Source organism: Culex pipiens, chromosome 2 (assembly GCF_016801865.2).
Source record: "Culex pipiens pallens isolate TS chromosome 2, TS_CPP_V2, whole genome shotgun sequence".
In the NCBI taxonomy this organism is placed as follows: Eukaryota; Metazoa; Arthropoda; class Insecta; order Diptera; family Culicidae; genus Culex; species Culex pipiens.
The window spans coordinates 114,546,220-114,570,606 of NC_068938.1; the positions used below are offsets into that span (position 1 = coordinate 114,546,220).

The 24,387-nt window shown below is 36.5% G+C and overlaps 1 protein-coding gene across 2 annotated transcripts in view; it reads right to left on the reverse strand.

The window, feature by feature from the left end:
* Positions 1-24,387, reverse strand: part of LOC120422187 (short neuropeptide F) — a 56,959-nt gene that overhangs the window by 17,359 nt on the left and 15,213 nt on the right. For both annotated transcript variants that reach the window (XM_039585562.2, XM_039585561.2), the window contains 2 exons: positions 3,242-3,332; positions 1,345-1,502 (listed from right to left, as the gene is read on the reverse strand). In XM_039585562.2, the coding sequence (XP_039441496.1) occupies positions 1,345-1,502; positions 3,242-3,329 (246 nt within the window). In that variant the 5' untranslated portion in view covers positions 3,330-3,332. The remainder of the gene's footprint in view (positions 1-1,344; positions 1,503-3,241; positions 3,333-24,387) is intronic.

Consider the following 24,387-nt stretch of genomic DNA (forward strand, 5'->3'; position numbering starts at 1 on the left):
TCAAAAGTGCGAGAGAAAAGTGCGGGCCAAATCCAAGTTACAGTGCAAGGATCAATAATACTTAAATACTTTTTTGGTCACTTCTTTTTACAAAAAAAAAAGATATGTTAAATCCTGCTAGAACGGTAGAACGTTTCTGATAGAATTCTGTAAGAATATTCAGCTCTGTAAGAACTCTGTTAGAATCCTGCCAGAACGTCCTGTATGGGATGCATTGTCTTCATAAGATTTGAACCCCGATATATCTCTTATGAGGCGAAAACGTTACCAGTAGGTTGGCTTGGCCATATTGTTTCATTTTATAAGGGGAAAGATGAGATTCCAGTGCAAAAATGGTTCTCAAATGTAGGTGCAGCAATCGTTTCCAGCGCTGCGTGCCCAACGTAGTCTACAGGAAGGACCGGGAGATCTTCTCGGAGGGCATCTCGTTGAAACAAATAGTTGTTGGATTCACAATGAGCTCGTCGGGTGACATCGGGACTGCCATCACGGAGTGCTTCGTCGAATTGAGATTTTAGCCTACTATGTTGTTATTGAAATGAAACATATAAATAAAACAAAATAATTACAAAATTAAAAGAAACCTAGTAGAGCATGAATGAAAATTTATAGAATCTGATGACACTATTGTTTAGCGATTTTTGATATTTAACTGAGGAGGAGATGTGATGTGCAACGTTAAATAATCAAATTGTAATGTACATCCACAGAGTAACAAGTCGAACTTCTTCGGAATAAAAAAACGTAGACAAACCTCCACCGTGTGTCCGTTTCAGCTGAAATCCAAACTACACCCTACTACAAAATAACTCATTTAGAATATAGTATCTCATGAATTTGGTCGAAAACGAGCATCTCTAAATTTTGTTTCAAGTCAACATGGGTAAAATTGGGGAATGTTTGTTAAATTCTGAGTGAAATCTGCAATAAGTCATTAGAAATGAGCGTGAGAAAATGCGATTCTGTTACCATTTGATGTTACCATATTGCTTTGTCCAAGTGCAACTTCTTTGAAATTAGAGCAGTCACTACCTTCGGAATGAGCTCTATACCTATGGATTAGGAGAAAAACTTAACTAAATGAAGAGAACTTAAAACCGTTTATCTAGTTAAAATAAAGTTAAAAGCATGATGACAGTGCAAACTTCTGGAATTGCATTTTCTTTTCTTTTTTAAAGACTGCAATCGACTCATGATCAGATGCGTTAATATTCAACAACATTTTAAAGTGATTCGTCATCTCGAGATCTCGGGACCCACTTAAAGCTAACCTTGATGGGGTGAAATTTCAACCACGTGACCGACCGCGTAAAAGGGCTTCCGAGAAGTGGGTGCCAAACTTACCTCGGGCTGCACGGGCATGTCGGGATCACTTCGCCGGCCAAATCGCAACCGCAGCGAGGGCGAGCGGACAGCCTTTCGTTTAATTTGATGGTCTGCATACGAAACTGGGGCGGCATACTCTCGTTGTAGCAAATATTCGTACAAGCCTTTTATGGATCCTGTATACGGGTGGGTTGTGTAAGGGGGGGAGAGAGAGAGACAAAAAGGGTGGCATTATTCTTTATTTTATTCTAAGGTCCACCGACGGCCACATCCAGCTGCAAATCGGCCTCCGTACGTCATGACCCGTACTGACACTGGATGATGGCTGTGTGCACGCAAAGTCTGAGTAATTAAACAGATGTTCTTTAGGAAATAAAGTCTTGCTGGGTTCATTTCAGGTGTGGTGCATCACAAGTCTTTTGTCTCGAATTCAGCATAAAATATATTACAAATCATGAAAATGTTTATTTCAAGAGTTCTTTATAGCACGACTTGTGTAATCGAATCATAAAAAAAAGTTGATGGCTTTGTTGAAATGTATACATTTGTCACATTTTTACCCGGAAAATTACAAAATAAACAATGACAAATTGACAACAGCACATGGGACATCATTATTTATTACGAAACCCAATTTGATAATCCTGTAACAAGTACGACGTTAAAGTACTAAAATGGACAAAAGAAACAACCCCTCTCGTACCTGTTGTAAGCCAATCAGCATATTATCCCGAAAGGTCTAAATTTTGTTTCCTTTAAATGTTATCAATTTCCGCTCTCCGGTGAGGACGAGTGGTATCGTATCCGAATCAAATACCAACCAACACGCGGCTGTTCCTCCAACTGCCTCCCACAATAAAGGCCGTGGTGGTTGGTGGGTGGTTAATAGAGTTGAAGCCGACTGACTGAATTTTGCTCCACCACCGACACCGTGTTGCCGTTGGTTGGTTGCCGGAACACGTGAGCAGGTGTACCGTTCGTGATTCAATTTTTGCAACGTTTTTTTGTTGTTACCCTTTCGCGTCGGTTCCACCTTCGGATGATGGATAACGGCAAGTTGGAGGGGGAATGAGGGTTTAGGTCAATCGACTTGACTTTGGATGTTTTCTTGTCTTTTGCTTGCTTTGAGAGCACGAGCCGAGGTTTTGTGAATCGGCAATGGTGCGTACATAAAATAATGTTGCTTTTTGTTGTTTGCTTTCAAGGAACATATAACAAAAAATGTCAATCGAATATTTATTGCTTTGTGTAAAAATATTATTTGACAGGACAATATGAGTGCAGTTAGGTTGTGATAAATCTGAACAAGGTTTGAGTCAAAATCAACATCGCTACAAAAATTGTTTAAAACGGTGTTGAACTGTTTTTTTAATCCGATGTTTAATTTGTAATGTTGTTTTATATATTTTTTTTTCGTGATAAAAGATAAAACAAACGTAAACATGCTAGAATAAATAATTGAAAGTATTAACTAGTATTGTCTTTCAATTAAAAATAATTCAACTTGGTTGCAATTGGTAGCAAGCTCTCAAAAACCTCAAACCTTTGGTTTAAAACTTGCAAACCAATCTGTTGAAAATTTATCTCAAAGTAACGTATGAGTAAGACTTTCTCATAGAAGATGGGATTAATATTTCATAGGAATTGATGAAGCAAGATTGCATTTTTAATGAAACTCCTCTCTTGCAACTAGATTAATTAATATTTCTGGCAAACGACGCTGAGCATTGCGGCTAAGACCGGGTTAGTTCGTTATAACTTTCTGTAAAACATACCCCAAAACATGGCTTTGAAAAGAGTTCAAGGGGTACAGATCAATTTGATTTTTTGCATGTTAGTTCATAAAAATCTTTCCCCCAGTTCTGCGGTCACAATTCCAGTATCACCGGTTTCCCAGCGTGAAGCAAACACTTACCGTCAGCGTTTTTTGTAGGTTCCGACATGAGTCCATTCATCCCCAGCACCAGGAGCAAACTCAGCGTTGTGAAATTTATTCGGTACATGTTCTGCAATGAGGATCGAGAGAAAGAGAAACAAAAATTAGGACAAAAAGAAAAGGGTCAGTTTAATTAAACTCTAATCGCTGCACCAAACTGGTTGGTTGGTTGACAACACTTATTAAAACAGGGAGGTGAAAAATAAAGGGGAAGAGAAGGCAAGCCATTATTTTCAAATTGGGATTCCCTGATGACAGGTGTTGAAAGTTTGTTTTATAACAGGATTCGTTTGATTGGAACAATTTTGGAGAATATGAAATAGAAGACTTTTAGGAGAGTTAAAAAATGGTTATTTTCTGATTGTCATATCTTAGTTAGTTTTTTTCAATTTTGACCATTTGCAATATTTGTTATGCCCCCAACAGAGATCTTTAAAAAAATATTAAAATTTAAACCAGAACCCGAATCCGATTTGGTTTAGAGTTCCGATGAATTATATTTAATATTTAAAGTTTCGATAAGTTATTCATAATATTTGTATTATGAATAAAATTTCTCAATATCATTAATTTTTAAGCGTAATTGAGTCCAAAGGCCTTATGTTGACGTGGTTGGCGATCGCCCACGAGTTTTTTTCTGTATGGCCAATTGTTCACGAAGAGGGTGAAGGGGGGGAGGGGGGGCTTAGTATGAGATTTCTAAAAAAGGGTCCACGTGGTTTATGGATTGTTCCATACTGCCATTAATCAAAGCATACCAGAACACCGTTTCTAAACTTTTTTTTTTCTTGCAAACAACGTCAAGTCGACATTTTGCGATGGGTCAACTATAGTCCACTTGGAACGAGCTCTCAAATATGATACTTCTAGTCCAAAAAGAACACAATCCATTAAAAAAATATATAATAATCTAATTTAACCTTTATGTAAATGTACAAAGTGCCATTTATGTTTTATCGTTGTTTGTAACAAAATCAACAAAATCAAATCAAGTTAGAAAACAATTCACAAATGACTTAGCATTTTTTGGTAAGAGGGGGTTTGAGCCTGAGGGTGTGTGAGGATCTATATTAAAACTATTGAAATCTGTTTGAGAAAATCCTACAATATTCTTGACTAAATGCTACGTCATTTGTGAGCGACGCTTTGCTTTCGAACATAGTGTTTGTTTTATGGAATGTTAGTAAACATCTATCAAGAATGGGCATCACAACTTTGAACGTGGTTGTAGCTTGCATAAAAACAAGGAAACTCAGAATATTTTTGAATCACCATTGGATTTGATTACAGGTATTTAAAGATAGTTTACAGATGACTTAATCAGAAGAAGAAGATGATTCAAAACAACCATGCGTTTCCATTGAAATTTCACCACCAAAACATTTTAATGGGGCCGCATGATTGTTATTTTAACGAATTCTTGTGGTTTTGATTCATGCAATGAGTTGCAATCTGATTCAATTCGGATTGCGCCATAATCCGTTTGTTCACGTAGGTGTAACGATGGTTTTGATTGCGGCAAAGTAATTGAAATGCAGCACGATCGCTACATAAACTCCTCGAGCTTATTTGCATACAGATTCTTGCCATAACTTTTAAGACTTGGTGCCGGTGGTTTTTTCTCAATCACCCATTCATATATCCCCGGCTTCAGCATCGCCGTCACGTAGGAAGCTTTAGATTCATAAACCTTAAAACGCCATCGCGTGCTAAAAGCTGTATTTTTATCTCATTCGATGTTGTCCCCTTTTGGTGAGGTGAGGCTAGGAAATTGTGTCCACATGTAATCTTCATCTTAACTCCTTTCTGTGTTTTTCCTCGTCGATGGTGACGGTTGTGGTGGCTGGCAGGTGTAAAATCAACAGGTAGACAAGCGGTATCTTTTCCTCGTGGCAATCGATATGGGTTCATTTCCTGATGATGCTGCTGCTGCTGTTGCATAGCGTCAGAGTCATGCCCTCGATCTGCCGGCAGCAGGCTTCCACATAAACAATTTCTAGCGCGTATCCCTCCAACATGGCGACGACACACGAACACTGGAGCAGAAGGAACTGAGATAACATCAGTATCAGGTGTATGGAAATGATGTAAAATCAATAAAATATTAATAACCGAACGTTTAGCAGGGCTGCAAGGGGTCTGTCGCACAGTTCAGCTCGGTTCGGTTCAGCCCGCTGACAGTTATTAGTCCAAGCAGCATCAGCAAGACAGTTTCGAAATCAGATGAACACTTGCGGCGTATTTAACGCCTTCAGTATCTTGTTCTTGACAAGCTGGTGGTGGCGTCTTGGTTGTAAGTCGCACATTTCCTCGTCTTAATCGAATTTACAACATGAAATTGAGGTTCGCTTTGGATGTGTATTATAGTTTCGGTTTACGTCGTGGTGAAATGTTAGTCCATTTTCACCCTTCATTGAGCGTGAAATGTGGGAAACCATAGGAAAGGTAGTAGCTCTTAAAGAGAAGCGGAAATGATTCCTTTGGTTGACCAAGCAAGGGTTTCAAGTAATTATAACAAACAACTGCCAATAAAAGGGAAGTAAGGCCTTAAGGACAACTCCTTTCAAATGTAGCTCCGTTTCCTGTTGCTGTATGCAATTTCGAAGAAACATTACTGTGCCATCCTGTTTTCAGCAATACGACTTTTCGACATGTTTCAATGACTTAATTTAATTTATTAAAAACAGCTAGCTAAACATATAACATTGTATTAGCAAACTAAAACACCAGCTTGTAGATCAGAAACATGTATTACAGTTAAAAAAAATTTCCACTTTTTTGCGAAAAGTAAACTTCCCGAAATGATACATCACTTTGGGGGGTAAGAAGAAAGGTATTTTTTAACCTTCCAAGGGTAAATTCAGTGTCTAGAATTGTTCACGGTAGGCTGACCCTGAAGGTTGCCCTTATAGTGCTGCGAAAAAAAACCTTTCAAGCTTTTTATATCATGCGGTGCAAATTTCATAATGATCGGAAAAAAGTCACACCATATTTTATTCTATTTTCACATCGCTTCCAAAGTTTTTAACACCACGAATAATCGGGGCCGTCTCGTAATTGATACTATGCAGACATCGGAACACAAAATGCTGGATAAAAACCCTCTTCCTTAAAATGTATGAATCCCTAAAAACCCACGTTCAAAACTCATAAAACCGAATCCGAGTCACGATGACTGGCGCTTTCCCGAGTCGGTTCTCTCGGGTAGAGTCGTCGTCAGTCTTAGGTCGAACACGTGAATTATTGCTCCAACTTGTGGCGCACGTTTGGTGACCCCGCCAAGAATGATAATTAATTGGAATTTATTGGTAAATTAGCCGGGGCAACTTTTCAACGGCTGCGAACCGAAGCCGGCCCCGAAGAAAACCGTGCGTGGGTGATAATTGCTGGGTTGGCTGAGAACAGAACGGTTGTTTAGAAATGATACAGCCTTTTCGAAATGTCATAATAATGAAAACTATCTGTCAACGCTTAGCCTTGAACAATGAACTATCAATGTGTGCTGATTTTGATGACACTTTTAGAATTCAGTGCTGTCAAACTTGAAATTCAAAACTTTATTTTATTTGTTTTAAACTTTTTTGAGCGTTAATTCAAGTGAATATCAGTGGATGTGTACATTAGGAACGAGCAGGACAGACTCTTTGTTTACACTTCAACTTTGGCCCATTAACATTGTTTTGCTTGAAATACGTCTTTGAGTTTTCAGGTATAAAAGCTAGTTTTCTCTTAAACCTTCATATCAACACATATAAAACACCGATATAGAAATTGTCTTTGGTTCTTCCTTACTAATTTGGGCACGGTCTATATTCGACACACTTGCTCCGTTGGAAGTTGTGGTTCTATCGTCGTTCACGAGATGCAAACCGCAATAGATGATGCCTCTATCAATCATGTTTCCCAATTAGCGCAGAACAAATGTACCGAACCGAACCGGTTGGTTTCCCGTTCCGACCGATGGCCACCGATAAACAGACCATACTGGAACCATGTGAGACCATCGTCATCTTTGGCCGGGTGTATTGCACATGCACATACACACACACTTGCGAAATCTAATTCATAATGAATATACCGCTCAGGTGGATGTGATTGTGGGCAGGGCAATCAATTTGCTACCTACCACAGTAATCGTAAGGATCGGGTGTCCTTTTAATGATGCCACACTGTGTAGCAAGCTGTATCAATCATTCACAAGAATTAGTATAAGTTTGTATGTCGAGGAGTAAGTTCCTAACATTAAACTCCTATTTTGGCACATCATATTCGCGCGAGACGAAACAAGCGGGTAAGCTTAAACAAATTACTGTTTCAATTAGTTTCGTCATCCTAAACCTACAATTCCTCTGAAAATCTCCAAAAAACAGTTTAATTTAGTCAATTATCATAATCGCCCACGCTTAATGTCCTTCGCGCTCCGTGGCCACGCTTGGCTTGTCGAGAGTGCCAATTTTATCAACCTATTAACGAGGGCTCTGTTCCGCATTTGACTACACAGAACTAATGGCTTGTCAAACAATGATGGGCGGGAATGTCTGCCCTCCCTTGAACACTTCCAAAAAGGCAGAACGAACGAGTTGATAAGAGTTAATTAGAGTTACGGAAATTCGAAAGTCCAATTACGTCGGCTACCGTGTGATAAATCATTTCAACGCACAGATTCGAGACATCTCCCTTCCAGTTAATGGTTTATTTACACAAAGCCCAACCTTTCATTGTAAGCCGCTAACACAGGGGTGCTCAAAGTTTCTGGAAGCCGGGCCAAATTTTAAGCTCAAAAGAGCTTGCGGGCCGTACAACGTACAACGTACAAAGAGATTATTTAAAAAATTAAATTACATTATTTTTATTTAAAATATACTAAAAAAGTATTAAGTATTTGGAAATTTCTGTTATTTTTTGAACATTTTCATTATTTCAAAAAATATCAATCAAAAATTTACATTTTTCCATCAGATTTGTAGATTTTATTGTTTATGGGTCATTCCATCTCAACTGTGCACGAAAAAGTGCAAATTTGAAAATTACCCTCTCCGATCCTGCTCAAATTTGGCAGAGCTGTTGATACTATCAAAGCATGCAAGAATCCCGAATTTCATCCAAATCGGACCACCCCCTCCATTTTTGTACCTCCCCAAAAAATTGACTTTTTGGCGATTTTTGACCAAACCTCCTAGTTTCAAACGGCGATAGCTCAGGAACCACAAATCTCAGAAGGTCGGTCTTAGACTCAATTTTGAAGGAAATTGGACGTAGAATCCATTTCCGTGATCAAAATTTTGATTAATTTATTTTTTCTACCTGTATTGCGCAATTGAAAACTTTAAACGGCCGTATCTCAAAACACCCCAACTTATTTTTTTGATTTGACCTCACCATCGTGTTCCCCGGCCAATTTTACATAAGAATCACTTATCGACAGAAATGAATATGTTTCGTTCCAGAGATATCGAATTTTAAAGTTTTGTGTTTTCTAGATTACCTACATCAGCTTCATTCGCCGCATCTGCTAGAAGCACACAGGCGAGCTGATCAATAACTGCTACCTGGTGTTCTGGGAGATGATTAATTTAATTTATATTTTTATAATTTTACGCAAATATTTATTCAAATGGCTAATAGGGAAAATTCTCGTATGTTTGCCAGGTTAAGTCCTCGCTCCTAGTTTCATCCAATTTGCTCATTTTCACTATTTGAACAACAAAATTTGCAAAACTTTTGATAGAAACTTGCTTGTTCACTTCTCATTGAGCTATTTATCACTCGATTTCAGTTGAAAACGCTTTTAATAAGCTATGGCAACATTAGAGGAACGCTGAAATTAGATGCTGTTCCCCTACCTTGATCAATCTATTTTTGTGAAAGGAATATTTATTGGGTTATTTTGAATGCACCGTTTTTTACGTGTTGCTAACCGTTTTAGAGTACCTTCGAGGCCATGACTAGGGCCTTTGTCATGGGCGGTAGCAAAATAGTGCCATTCAGCAAAACCCCAAAACCTGCTTTATTATTATTATTATTATTATTATTATTATTATTATTATTATAGTTTATTATTGACACTTTGCCATAATTTGGCAAATCTGATTTATGGTTTAAAAGATTGATCATTCTCCATTTGATTAAATGATGATTTTGGTCAAGGTACATTTAACACTCAAACGCTCGGGTAGTCATTTGACCCCTATTTTTTTTCTTAAAAATCTCATAACTTTTGATAGAATTGACCAATTTGGATGCTTCCGGGTGCAAAAGATCCAGATTTGTCTATATTTTCAACTGTCAGACGGAGGACAAATGTGGTCCATTTTTACCGGAGATATTCCGGATTCTGTTGGGGTACCTCGGCCCTCCTAAATGGATATTTGGCCAATATAATAAAAACTTTTCAACAGAATAAAATCGGAAATGATGCAAAACTTCAAGGAATCATCCTAAAACATCATCCTGCATAGATACATGACATGCTGAAGACCTTCGGGCACCGGAACAGGTTCTATCCGGAAACGGTTCACTGAGCTGATGTCAATTGTTGCCCAACTGGAACCGGCTCCGCTGCCCCGTAGGACTTAACCATGTCAATTATTTTTGCAGGATGATGTATTAGGATGATGCCTTGTAGTTTTGCATCATTTCCGAAATTTTTCTGTTGAAAAGTTTTTATTATATTGGTCAAATACCCACATAGGAGGGCCGAGGTACCCCAACAGAATCCGGAATATCTCCGGTAAAAATGGACCACATTTGTCCCCCATCTGGCAGTTTAAAATATAGACAAATCTGGATCTTTTGCATTCGAAAGCATCCAAATTGGTCAATTCTATCAAAAGTTATGGGATTTCTAAGAAAAAAAATAGGGGTCAAATGACTACCCGAGCGTTTGAGTGTTAATAAAAAAAAATCCTTATACGTGAGGACAGCAGCCGTATTGTGTTCCAAGAATCTAAGAATTAAAGAAGAAAAACAAACTGTAGTTCGGACGGTGTCAAAATCATCGCAACTAAATTTGGGGAATTAGCCACTTTGCAGCAGATCAAACTTTGTTATTTTCTTAAATTTTTGGTGGAGTATGAAAAGGATTTCTGGAAGGTATCCAGAAATCCTTTTCATACTCCACTAGAGTACAACGTATAAACAATTTTTTTTCATATGTTTTACTCAATAATGTATCGTGCACTTATTGTTCATTGTTACTAACAAGATTTCATTTTCCTGCTCGCTTCGTCGGATTCCAATTCTGCCCTTAACTGTGTGTCGTTATTACTCTATCCTATGGGTTAGCACAGAAATTCACTTCATTATTTTCTTTGAGCAGATACACATTCGCGATTAAACTCCAGATTCCTACAGTGTTATACAGTTATTTTTTGCCCAATTTGATAAAGATTATTTATGATGAAATATTATTTCAATAAATTACCAGGTAGCAGTTATTGATCAGCTCGCCTGTGTGCTTCTAGCAGATGCGGCGAATGAAGCTGATGTAGGTAATCTCGAAAACACTAAACTTTAAAATTCGATATCTCTGGAATGAAACATATTCATTTCTGTCGATAAGTGATTCTTATGTAAAATTGGCCTGGGAACACGATGGTGAGGTCAAATCAAAAAAATAAGTTGGGGTGTTTTGAGATACGGCCGTTTAAAGTTTTCAATTGCGCAATACAGGTAGAAAAAATAAATTAATCAAAATTTTGATCACGGAAATGGATCCTACGTCCAATTTCCTTCAAAATTGAGTCTAAGACCGACCTTCTGAGATTTGTGGTTCCTGAGCTATCGCCGTTTGAAACTAGGAGGTTTGGTCAAAAATCGCCAAAAAGTCAATTTTTTGGGGAGGTACAAAAATGGAGGGGGTGGTCCGATTTGGATGAAATTCGGGATTCTTGCATGCTTTGATAGTATCAACAGCTCTGCCAAATTTGAGCAGGATCGGAGAGGGTAATTTTCAAATGCTGTTCCGCTTCAGATGGAATGACCCTTATGTGTATTTAAAAAAATTGTATTGAGTTGAAATTCATAGAAATTTTGAAGTTTGTTTTAAATTTCAAATTGGTGACATGAAATATGAACAATTTATGTAACGGCGTAATTTTATCTTTAGTGTAACTAATGAAAAATCGTTGCAAAATTATTTTCCCACAATTAGGCCGATGCTAATATTTAAAAAAGTTTTTGTCTCTCCACTCTAGCCATGATTGAGTGAAGGCAGAAAAATAAAAATATGAAATTACAAGCCAGAATATCCACATGTCAATAAAAAAATTGAAAATGTATTATACACCCAGCACAGTTGATTACCAATAATTATTTTCCAAAAATGAGGATTCGACAAAAAAAGCATTTCAACGTAAAAACACTTCATCGAAAATTCTTCAATTCAAATTAGTTTTGAATAAACTCAAACATGCTCAAAATTGTTCTTAAATTTTCATTGAAATTTTGAAGTTTTTTTTTTAAATATTATTTGTCTCTTATTTTTCGAGCCTATTTTGAAGGGTGAGGGAGGGTTGGACAGAAAAAGCTTTGTAAAATTTTAGAACGGCCTTATTTCTCCAATTTCAACATTTTGTCTGCCTGAATCAGATGGTAATCAATGAATTCAATCGTAATGAATTTGAATCCCGAATAAAAAGATTTTTGAACAAAATATTTGTGTCGTAAAATGGGGATCAAAATATGGATAAATCATTTGATTTATACCAGCAAAAAATAGAATAAAAAAGTTTTAAATAAAATTTCATTTGAAAAATTATAACTCACTACAAATGGTCAACGGGCCATTTTACATGATCATTCAAAATGGGTCCGCGGGCCACAACAAATCACCTCGCGGGCCACGTTTGGCCCGCGGGCCATACTTTGGTCACCCCTGCGCTAACACCTGAGCTAAGGGCCGTAGGACAATAGACGATTGATGTTTAACTTGGGATTTAAACTGGGATGGGGAGGGTATTTTATACAATGAGACTTCATAGAGTAATTAAAAAAGCGTTTTGACAAATTTGATTGAACGCAGAATTTCATCGAGAGTGATTAATTTTTCTGTTAATAATTGCATGTTAATGCACAGGGAGTTCGTTGGTTTTTTATCTAGTAAAACAGGAAAAAACAAGAATTCATCAATTTGCTTGAACAAAATCTAAAAAAAACTGTAATCATAAAATCAACATTGACTTGATTTTTGAGATGTATTTGAAAATTTTCTCATACTTTGTTATTATTATTTCCAATTTAATCAGTTTCAGGTACAAGTGGAGCCAGAAAGTATGCAGGCATAAGTTTCTCCAGACAGTGATGAATTAAACAACATGTGCTTCCACTTCAATACCACAGACAAGTTGGAGCATATTGTCTGCATTTCGTTAAAATATTTCATAATCCAAATAAATAATGTCAAAGTGAACAACTCAAAACAATTCAAGTAACAATTAAATTTAGGTAAGAAGTGGGAAATCTTCATAAATCAAGCAACTTTGCATTATTTTCAATATTATTTTGTCAAGTGTGGGGCACATTTTTCACCACAACACAGGGCTTCACTTCAAAAGGATTGAATCCAAGCAAAAGCTCATACCAGAGTACATGAGTAATTCCATGAAAGAAATCTAGACCCTCAATTGAGCAGCAGCAGCAGCAGTAGTGGCAAGAAGATGGGTATCATACACGAGTTAATCTCTCCATTCACAGCACTGACTGCTTCGGCAAAGTGGAAATCGACGCCGTTGTGCTATCATGTCGTACGTTGCTTTTAGACGTTCCTTGAATAAACAAAAACTAGAGCACGCGATGCAAGCAATAACAAACACGTTTTGTTTGGTTGACCATTCTGTTCTTTGCCCCGAAGTTTGGTAAACGGTAAAAAACACGATTAGAAACCATTTGTTACCACTTTTTTTCATCTTAATGCAAAAAAAAAATTGACAAGACAACATTTTTTCGATGGATCAACTATGGTCCCCTTGGAAAGAGCTGTCAAGTAGGACCTTTTCTATCAAGATGAACCGTGAAGTAATTTTTTTTTAAATTGAATTAAAAATCCATTTTAAATCCTCTGCGGTCGTTCAAAAGGTCATTGTACTCAGAAAAATAAGCTTTATCGTTGTGATCACAAATTTAAGCTAAATTTTAGGACCCAATATGGTTACCGGAGTCCCGAGTTATAATTGAAAATGTTTACAAACATCCCTCATCTTCGGAACAGTTTACAGATCGGCCAATGTTAAAAAAAATCATAGCAAATCGATAATTGAAGATAATGATTTGCTTTTACCTTCATGTTAAAGCTTTTCTTAGGATCTTTCGATTGATGTATTTTTTACGTTTTATATCAAGTTTTCAAAGAAAAACATTGACCCTTGAAATCCACAAATTCGGAACACTTTTTTCTTACGGAGGTAAACACAATTTGGTTCCCTCCAGGAGTACTTATTTTTTACAAAATAATGAATACACACACTGAAGCCAATGAAACTCAAGCTTAGTTATGTTTTATGAATGGTCTGATAACTTTTTTAGGAAAATATTAGTTAAATTCAGGGGTTCCACAATTGTGGGAGGCACAATAACATCCCACAATTATGGAACAGAGAATTTGGAGGCAGTGTTTTGCTGCTCTGGATAAAATGGTCTTAAAATGTAGTTTTTTTTTTGTTTTAAAGGGCCTACTTTCACTTGTGAAATAGTAAGAGAATGTCCAAATAAAGGTCCTGAAAATAGTAGGGTCGACAGAAAATATATGTATTTGGCATGCTATTGACAAATTATCACAGAAGTGTTCCGAATTCGTGGTCGTTCCGTATATGTGGGATGACTGTACGGTAGTCGAGCTTGTATCGGTGTCAAACGCGTTCTGACAGGAAATCCCTTTGGCCAAATGTCGCATTTGCATCAATTTTCAGCCTGTGTCAAGATAGCACGACTTTTTTCATATGTAGAGTCACAAAAATTTTCGGAGCTTTTTTGGTTTTTATTGAATATCTCAGGATTGAAATCGAATTTTGGGTATCTGTGAAGGTCACAAGATGAGGCATTGTGAGCTGCACAAAGTTTGGCCCAAAATGCACGTGCGACAAGTTAGCACGATGGCGACGAAATACTGGATGAAGGAGATATGGAGCGCGTTTGATAGCATGTTGCTGCCACCGATTTTTCCTTCCATTCGTTAAGAGAAGGTAACATGGTGGGACACTCATCCATGTGATGGATCTTTTCATGGCTTATAAATAGGAAACTTTTTCCCATCACACGGTTGCTCACCGCTATGTGCGCCAACTCCCTCTTCAGATGTGTGTGTTCCATTTTGTAAAGCGTTATTGAGCACCGGTTCGGTCTTTAGCGAATAGAAGAGAAAATAAGGGTTTGGGAAAATCTTTTGCTTTCACGAATTATTTGCGTAACTGCAATCACAGAGTGCAATTTGGCATTAAGGACCACCGACCGACCGTCAGTGGAAGATCCTATCGCTTTCAGTCCATTAGCATGCGTAGATGCTGCAAGATTTGTATGTTAGGAAGTAGGCAAAATGTCATGACCTCGTAACGCAAACGTCGTGAAAACAAAAAAAAACATACTAACGTTATCATCTTCTGAGACTAAATTTCTTTAGCATCGACAAACACGATCAGGTCATTACATTTAACGTTATAATTAAGTATTTCAATCTCTGTCAATCGACATTTGTGAAATTCTATCAACATAAAAATGAATCATTTATCTTGACTCCACCGACATGCTCAATGAGCATGGCATAGCTTATATTGTGCAACTGTCTATTCTGCTCATCGGAGTGTAATTCAAACTCGTAATGCATAGCCATTTTCCATATTCTGAATGAACGCATTGACGCCCTCCGGAAGAATAGAGGAAATTTTGATTTCCTGAGCAACGTTTTGAGCAAAGTAGCCGATTATCGACATAGATTTAGTGTCCTATCTTGACAACGCTTATCAGTATGCTTTGAACAACAACTATCATTTTCATATTTATTTTTGTTACTAAAATGAAATGCGAAAATAGCACATGGTCAATTTCTGGACCTATTACCCTAAATACACAGCCTACAAACCGGCTCCATGAATGTCGATAACGATTCCTGAGCTCTAGTTAATCAGTGATACCAACAAGAATTTTGAATGGCCTGTCATTCCGATGGCACTTTTCAGATTCGATTCAGTAGAGCCATCCGCAACTTAGAGAGAATGTATGTGTCTAGTCACGTGTCGATTTTAAATTTTTCAACAGCTATTACCACCCCCGTTCAACACAAGCGTTCAGGCTTCGGTCGGGTGGTTCCCCTGGATGTTTTCTCATTCTGAGTTCAAATTAAAATCAAACCCTGAAGGCATTGTTTCCAAGCTGGTACCATCTAAGGGTGGCACGAGAAGGCTGTTACGTTGGAAATCTGTTGACATTCACACCTTCGTTCAAGCGTTATATTGGAGATTATCTCGGTGGATTCGAATGAGATACGATTATTACGTTTATTGTTTGCAGCACGCTCAATACCCATTAGGGTGCCCAGAAAAAATGACCCCCTGCCTTACAAGCGGAAAGCGGTTTTTGGGTTATTTTAAGTATCTGTGTAAATTTTGAGCGAAATCGGAAGATATTAACCCATTGATACCCGAGCCAAAAGATAGCGAAAAAAAATTTTCGTGCAAAAATTTCTTTTTTAAATCGCTAATAACTTTTTAGGATCGAGTTTCACAGCTTTGGTATGTTCTACAAAGTTGTAAATTGTAGCGCACCGTGCAGACCAAGCCGTAAGAAACTTGGGTTTTCCATACATTTTTTCGATTTTTTCCATACAAACTTCACCTCCGAGTATCAATGGATAAATCATGACCGACTTTGCTCATATTTGGCCCAAAGTCTTAAAATTGGTCAAGGCACAATATTCAGCTTGTGGAGCGAATTCCCATATTTTGGGCACCCTAATACCCATTTATGTTTACTATATACTTTTTTTCATTTTTTTACAAGACTTTTTTTTACCATACTGATGTTATTGATTCTAAAAAAAATCGTGCAATTTCAGAGTAACATGCACTGGGTTGATATTGATAGAAATTATAGATGTATATTTTTAAATTATGTACTCAATTTTTGCCCCCCCACTCAAAGGTGTCCACGTGGTTTATGATACTACTAAAAAGGTATAACTGGAAGATATTTTGGAATTTTGTTTCAATTGAGAAATTTAAAGTGAGTGTGTGTACATGCATCATGGAGTATAACTTTCTGTGAAGTTGCTGTGAAGATTACCAAAGCACTTTGAAAAGTTTAACTCCATGTTGCATGCACACAATCTCACTTTTAATTTCTCGATAAAATTTAAAACTTACTTTATCTAAACGAATTCTTGTGTTCAAATGAACCGTACATGCAAGAAATTATCCGTTTTTAACAAATTTTGAAGTGTAAAAATCATGATACTTTGTAAACGTTGAAATATCAATGTTTTTGAAATGATACTCCTTGAACAATTGGGTACTAAACTGCCCATGGTCACATAAATGTCCCATATGCAAAAACAGCAAGCAGAGAAAAACGCATTTGAAGTTTGTCCCATACATAAGGATACGTGAGCAACTCTCTACGAAATCGGCCGATTTCGACCATTTTTATTTTTTGTATTTTTTTATTTGACTCAAACTTTGTGGGGGCCTTCCCTATGACCAAATAAGCTATTTTGCGTCATTGGTTCACCCATACAAGTCTCCATACAATTTTGGCTGCTGTCCATACAAAAATGGTATGTAAATATTCAAACAGCTGTAACTTTTGAGTGAATTTTCTGATCAATTTGGTGTCTTCGGCAAAGTTGTAGGTATTGTTGAGGACTTTTGAGAAAAAAATAGGTACACGGAAAAAAAATAGCAGATTTTTTTATCAACATTTTTTTTACTAAAACCCAATTTCCCAAAATACGTATTTTTTTTATTTTAGAGATTTTTTGATATGTTTTAGGGGACAAAAATCCGCAACTTTTGAGCCATAGAGAAACATGGTCAAAAAATCTGCCGCCGAGTTATGAATTTTTGAAAAAATAGTGATTTTTGGAAAAAATCGAAGTTTCATGCAAAAACAAGTTTGACATTATTTTTTAATGCATAATTGAATTTGCAATCGAAAAGTACTTTACAGATTTTTTGATAAAGGGCTCCGTTTTCAAGATATAGCCACCGAAAGTTTGATTTTAGCGAAATATTTGCAGTTATTTTTGCTTTTCTGAAAGATCACGCGATTCTGACCAAAACTGCATCAATAACTCAAAAACGATGAAAATGCATATGGGACATTTATGCGATCAGGGGCAGTAAAGCCCTATGTCATTTTTTATGTACAACGGTAAGAAACACGATCAAAATCCATTTCTGATCACTTTTTTTCATTTTAATGCAAAAAAAAAAATAAATAATGACAAGACAACATTTTTTCGATGGATCAGCTATGGTCGCCTTGGAACGAGCTTTCAAGTAGGAACTTTTCTGTCAAGAAGGACCGCGAGGTTAATTTTTCAAAATTGAATTAAAAATCCATTTTAAACTTTTTGTGGTCGTACAAAGGGTCATTGTACTCAGAAAAATAAGCTTTATCGCTGTAAACAATAATATCAGCAATCTAAGCTTCATTTTAGGACCCAATTGTTTCGTCAAGGTATGATAGATTTGGGCTCCCTTAGCTCGCTCCAATCGGCATTATTGATTTTTGGTGAATTTTCGACAATAAATTAAATTGTAATTTTCGGGTATAAATACTTTGCAATGTAGGGGTTTTTTTATAGGGGGTAACCGAAATAACAATATTCACATCAGCTACACAGGAAAAAAAAAATGATTCATCAGGAAATGGTGACAGATTTTGTTAAAAAAATGATTATTTTACCCCAGAAAATGATAAGTTTTCATCAGTTTTTGATGAATATTCATCAGGTTCACATTTTTACACATTTTTTATGTAATATTACTAAAAAAAAACTAACTTAATCCACCTATGTGGTTGATGCCTTCCTCACTTTTTACCAAAAATGGGTAGTATGGGTGGTTTGGACACACATTTCAGCTTTTTTTAGTTCCAGAAAAAAACACAGATATAACTTCCCTGGGCTTTGTCATAATGAGTGTCATAGGTTTGATGCTTGTTTGGCAAAGAGTATGATTTGATTCGATGTGGAATTAAAATCGAAGTGTTCAGTATATTGCTGAAGCTTCCATTTTTACACATGGACACCACTTCATGCTGCGAGAACCCACTTTGGCGTAGTCTCAGGGCTTAATCAATGGCCGGTAAGCTGTCATCGAGACAAGGAGGTTCTCTGATAGTGGAAATATCACATTTGTACAATGAACCGCTACATATGTGATTTTTCCCTATCTTAATGTGGGTGTCAGGTTAGGATGCGGGTTTAAAAAAATAGTGATTGTAGAATTTAGGATTTTAACTATAAATATCAACTTTTTATACTTTGCCTTTAGTTATTTAGGGACAAAATTAGTAACAGTGAATTTAGTAATTCTATCAGAATCGGTGATTTTCATTCAAGTAGCATAAAAACCATTCTAATTTGTCAAAATTTTCATAGAGTCTCGATCAATCAATAGTGAAATGATATCGGACTAAATTCGTTGATCTGTTGAACTAACGGTTGTCGGATTATGATTGTATCGACCATTGCTGCGAATCGAGGATCTACTGGAATTCTGACGAACAAATGGTCGTCTCTTTTTCAATTCACGACTTGTAAAATATCAACTGTTTTTTTTTTGTTTTTTTTTTTGTTTTTTTAAAAGAAGCCAGACAGGTTTTAAAAGAAACGTTTTTTTTGTTAATAATTAAAATGTCAGGGGATTGAGATAAGAGTAGCTTTCGGATAGGTTGCTTTAAATCTTGTATTCAATTAAAGTTAGGTAGTTATCCGCAAATGAATATTTGGACTTATATGAATAATTGAACATTTTGGACTAACACACAACTGTGCATTTATTCTATAGTCAGATCCATACAGCGTCAGTGTTTATTTGGTCGAAGTGTACGAATTCATTGGCAGATCTGATTCTAGTTGTAATGTACGACAAGACTACTGACGGACGTGACAGGACGAGGGCCCAGTTTAGAGGTTTCGACATCAACGATGTGCGGCTGGATCACCCTACCAAAAAAAAAAAAAAAACACAGATATAACTTATGTGGTAATAACTCGAGACAGGGTTGCCAGATCTTCAATGTTTTGGACTCATTGGAAAGGTCTTTCAATTACCTAACCAACGATGGGTCGGATGATGGATCCGGACATAGTTTACATACATTTCAGTGAGATCCGGCTTCAATAAAGTACATAAATATCACTTAAGTGGTCATAACACGAGACAGGGTTACATAACTTTTGAACTACTTATCGAAACTTCAAACAATTCAATAGCGATGTATGGAACCTTAAACCGAATGCAACTGGTTCGATCAAAATCGGTTCAGCCAGTGCTGAGAAAACTCAGTGACAATTTTGGTCACATACATACATACACACACACATACACACACACATACACACACACACATACACACACATATGCACACAAACACACACACACATACACACATACCCACACATACGCACACAAACACACACACATACACACACACATACCCACACACAGACATTTGTTCAGTTTTCGATTCTGAGTCGATATTCATACATGAAGGTGGGTCTAGGAGCTTTTAATAAAAAGTTCATTTTCATAGCAGGTTTCAATAATAGCCTTACCTCAGTGAGGAAGGCAAAAGAGGTAATATTCAACCTACCAAATTTTCAACATTCCAAAACTCATTCAATTTTTTTGTTCTGTGTAAGCCGATCCAGTTGACCTGAAAGTCTCCGCTGCAACCCCGCATCTGTTTCGTGCATCACTTTTAATGACGAAAAAAGGGTTCTTCGGGGGCCGTCGTCGGCGTCGCACATCGTCGCGTCGCATCAAAATAATATTCTGGGATTTTGTTTTCCCAGCCTAACCTAACCTGGCTGCCGTGTGGAATGGTTTTCTTTCGCTCGTTTTACAGCTGTCATCTTGGGCTTGATGAAGTTGTCTCCTTGTTGTAAATATTAATTAATCTTAAGATGAAGCAGCATCTCATCTCATTCCGGCAGAGTCAAGGAAGTACAATGTCTAACTTTGCGTTCTTGCAAAAGTTTCCGACTCGGTCCATTTAATAGGACAACACGGTCATGGAAAGGTATGTTGCAACTGCGGAAAGCCTCTTTTGAAATGCAAAGAACATCAGAGGGAGAGTTAGAGCTTGTTGCAGTTTCATATTGGTCTGGATGAGTGATCTCTGGGGGAAGTGGGTTTAATTAAACCGCTGTAGGAACGTGACCCAAAAACTTGTTTATTGAGTAAAACTCACCGAATAAGAATTGATACTAGTTTAAAGCAAATTTATATCATTTGATAATGAAAAATAAATTTTCTTCCTTACAAAAGTTTCACAACCGCATGTGAGTAAAACAAACACGCTGTAAAGTTTGTTTGAAATATGCCACTCAAAGAAACTTTCTGAAAATGGTTTTACTACTCCCGCAGCATTTTAGCAATGTGCAGTGCAGAGTCCAGTGTGTAATGCAAGTCACTTGGAAAGTGCGCGTAGCTAATGGAGGATGCAACCACAAACTCGCTCGTTATATCGCGTTTAAGCATGCACCCGAGGTATACGCTCAAACCTAAACCAAACCCGTGGGCTTTTGCGCGCTATTTATTTGCGCGCGGTTACGGAATAACCTTCTAACCACCGGTAAGTGCACAAGGTTTTACTACTACACAACAACAGTGGGCGCGATAAAATTGCCCCACTATGTGCACATTTTAGTGTTGAGGTGCAAGAATGCCTGCGACTCACAGGTGTTTGTTTGGTGGAGTGCATCATTGTCACCAAAGCGTAGCGGGGTGAGTGGGAGATCTCGCGCAGTGATGCCACAATTGATGACTGTGCGCTGCTGAGGAATTAACATTCGATAGCACCAACCAACCAAAGATTTTTCAGCTCAGCTATTATTTAAAAAAAAATCAGGGTATATTTTCATTAATATATCAAATTTTAGCTACTAACTATGACCGTATGCGAGAAAGCATATTTATGGGATCTTGTATTTTGCTCATTCACGTTTATGTTTGCGCTAGGTTTGCTACAACTAAGAGAATCAATTTCTCAAACCAAATAAGATATAAAATTCAAATTTATATGAAGGATTTTCAATGTGTATCTCTAAGATTTTTTTCATTAAATTTTAAAAGGTTTATCGGTGACGTCTTAATCAATGACAGAATCAGATTTTTTATTCGTTCTCATTTATCCAGAGCAGCCAGATCTGCAATGTTTTGTACTCGTTTAACACTGGAACGCCCAACGCATGTCCAACTTACACGGACGCCCAAGCCTCCCAAAAAAGTTGGAACGGTAACTTCAACACCCCCGTTCTTGGGCATAACTCAACCAATCGGGACGATTCTTGTTCCCAGTGATTTGTAAGAATGTCCAGATGATCCTAAAATTTTGCAGAACTTAATTTGAACAAATCTGTAATTTCTGCGACCGAAAACATCGTTGAAGTTACCGTTCCAACTTTTTTGGAGCCTTGGGCGTTGGAATGTTAAAAAAATGTTAAAAAATTTAAATTAAAGACACAAATTTAACATATGAATGAAAATAGTAGTTTATGCAACAAGTTGCAAAAAGAGATTTTTTTCAGCACGAGTCGTACATTTATCCAACGAGGTTCACCGAGTTGGATAAATACGAAGAGTGCTCAAAAAAACAAGTTTTGCAGCGAGTTCCATACAACATTTTTTGCAATTCCAAAAAACACACACTGAGTGAAATTTTATGTCAAATTTTCATGTATTTTGTCAATAAATTGTTTAAATCAAAAAAATGTTGAAAAGTGTTACTTTTCGAAACAAATGCTGAAAAGTTGAGTGCTGAAAAGTAGAACTTTTCAGCATTTGTTTTGAAAAGTGTTGCTATTCGATTCTGTTATTTTTGGTATAGAAAAGTAGGCTATTTCGTCGTTCAAGAATGACAGGAAAAGTAAGTAGTTTCACGACGGAATTGCAAAAAAGTATTTTATAGGGGAAGTTCTCGTATCTTTGGCAGGTTAAGCACTCACTCCTAACTCCATCCAATTTGCTGATTTTCACTATTTAAACAACAAATTTTGCAAAACTTTTGATAGACACTTGCTTGCTCACTTCTTATTGAGCTATTTATCACTCGATTTCAGTTGAAAACGCTTTTAATTAGCTTTAATTGAATGTCAAAGTTCTGACCTGCCAACATTAGAGGCACGCTGGAATTAGATGCTGTTCCCCTAATGTATTAGACACTTGTCCAGTTGTTTTGCAATCATTTGTTTCCAAAACGTTTTAATATCTACGAAAAAAAATTCATAGCAATTCAATTTTTTTTAAGCGAGCCCAAGCATCCTAAATTGCATTCTGGATTGTTTTCAGTAGATTAAACTTCTATTTACATTGATTTTTTTAAGCTTTTGAAAAAAATGTTTTTTGCCCCCTACCGTATGGGGGGGGGGGGCGCCATAACTTTGAAAAATGTTTACAACGGTCTAATCTAATTGTAAATACTTAAACAAAACTTAAACAAAAAAAATTACATTACGAGTCATGGTATCAACATTTTAACGAAAAAATAATAAACATTTTACACCAGCTCAGATGTTTTGTAATTATAAGTTTTCAAAACATCTATTTCTTATGTAAATGTAAAATTTATTTTTCGCAAAAAAAAACTGATTACGGTATTGAATATAGGAATTTCACAAAAAATCTAAATATTTTTGTTCGAGCCCAAATATGATATTTAGAGCGTCCAATTTCACGTCCCGGGAAATTTTTTCCCGGAATTTCCCGAAAAAAATATTTCCCGTTTCCCGGGAAATTTTGTAAATTTCCCGGGATTCCCATCATTCAAGAAAAAGATTACATTTTCTTAAATTTTAGGAACATTTGTTTTTAATGCAAAAAAAAAGTGAATGAGGTCAACTCAAAGAAAAGTTCAACAAGAACAGTAAATTGTATCGAACAACTTACTGTTCTTATTGAACTTATTAGTTTCTCTAAAAATTTCATGACAAGGTTTATTTTAGGTGACATTAATTTCTGAAAATGCTTCACAACTGTGAATAGATCTTGTTTATTTGTTGGACAACAAAAATTAAGATATTATGATGGAATGAAAATGAACAATTATACTGCCCATAATTGAAAATTCGGCTATTATGCCAAATCAAGTATTCCGAGAAAAACGCGTTTTTGTGTTTATCACAAAATCTGCGTCAAGGCAATTTCCCATTAGAGTGGCATATTAGCCGTTTGGTTTTTCGCATCGGCAGCCAAGTCCAAACATTATTTTAGCATAATTCAAGTTCCAGAAGATGCGTTGGAACATCCTCTATCACCTGGTGCTAATATCTCGTTTTTGTCAAAAGTGGATATTAGCCGTTTTTTCAATGGTGGGCAGTATAACTTTAATTAGTTATTTTTATACGAAAATTGTCTCAAAGAGTGTTTTGCTAGAAGAATTAGGTGTTCGAGAAATTACAAATTAAAAATGAAAATTTACTGCCCACCACTTTTGTCAAAATCGAGATTGTCCCTCCAAGTGGGAGAGGACGTTCCAATACATCTTCTGAAACTTGAATTTCTCGGAATGTTTGATTTGGTTTAAGAGGTTTCAATATGAAACTAATATCTACTTAATAACAAAAAAGTCTTATCAAAAAAATACTTATAATTATTTTTTGACATTTGTACGAAACCAGCTTATAAATTGAGAAAATTTAAATATTTTCTTTGATGTTTTGTGTTTTTATACAAGCAATCAAGTCATTAGTTGATTCTCACACTTATTTCAACCATAGCTATTGCTATTCTACACAATTTTGTTGCAAAATAATAATCTGAACCAGGATCAGATAAATTTTCAAACTTCCCTGGAATTCCAGGGATTTTCCGGAAATTTTGTTGAAAATTTTCCGTTTCCCGGGATTTTTGCAACCCCAAAAAATTGGACGCTCTAATAATATTCAATGCAGGAAAATGTTTCACCTTATG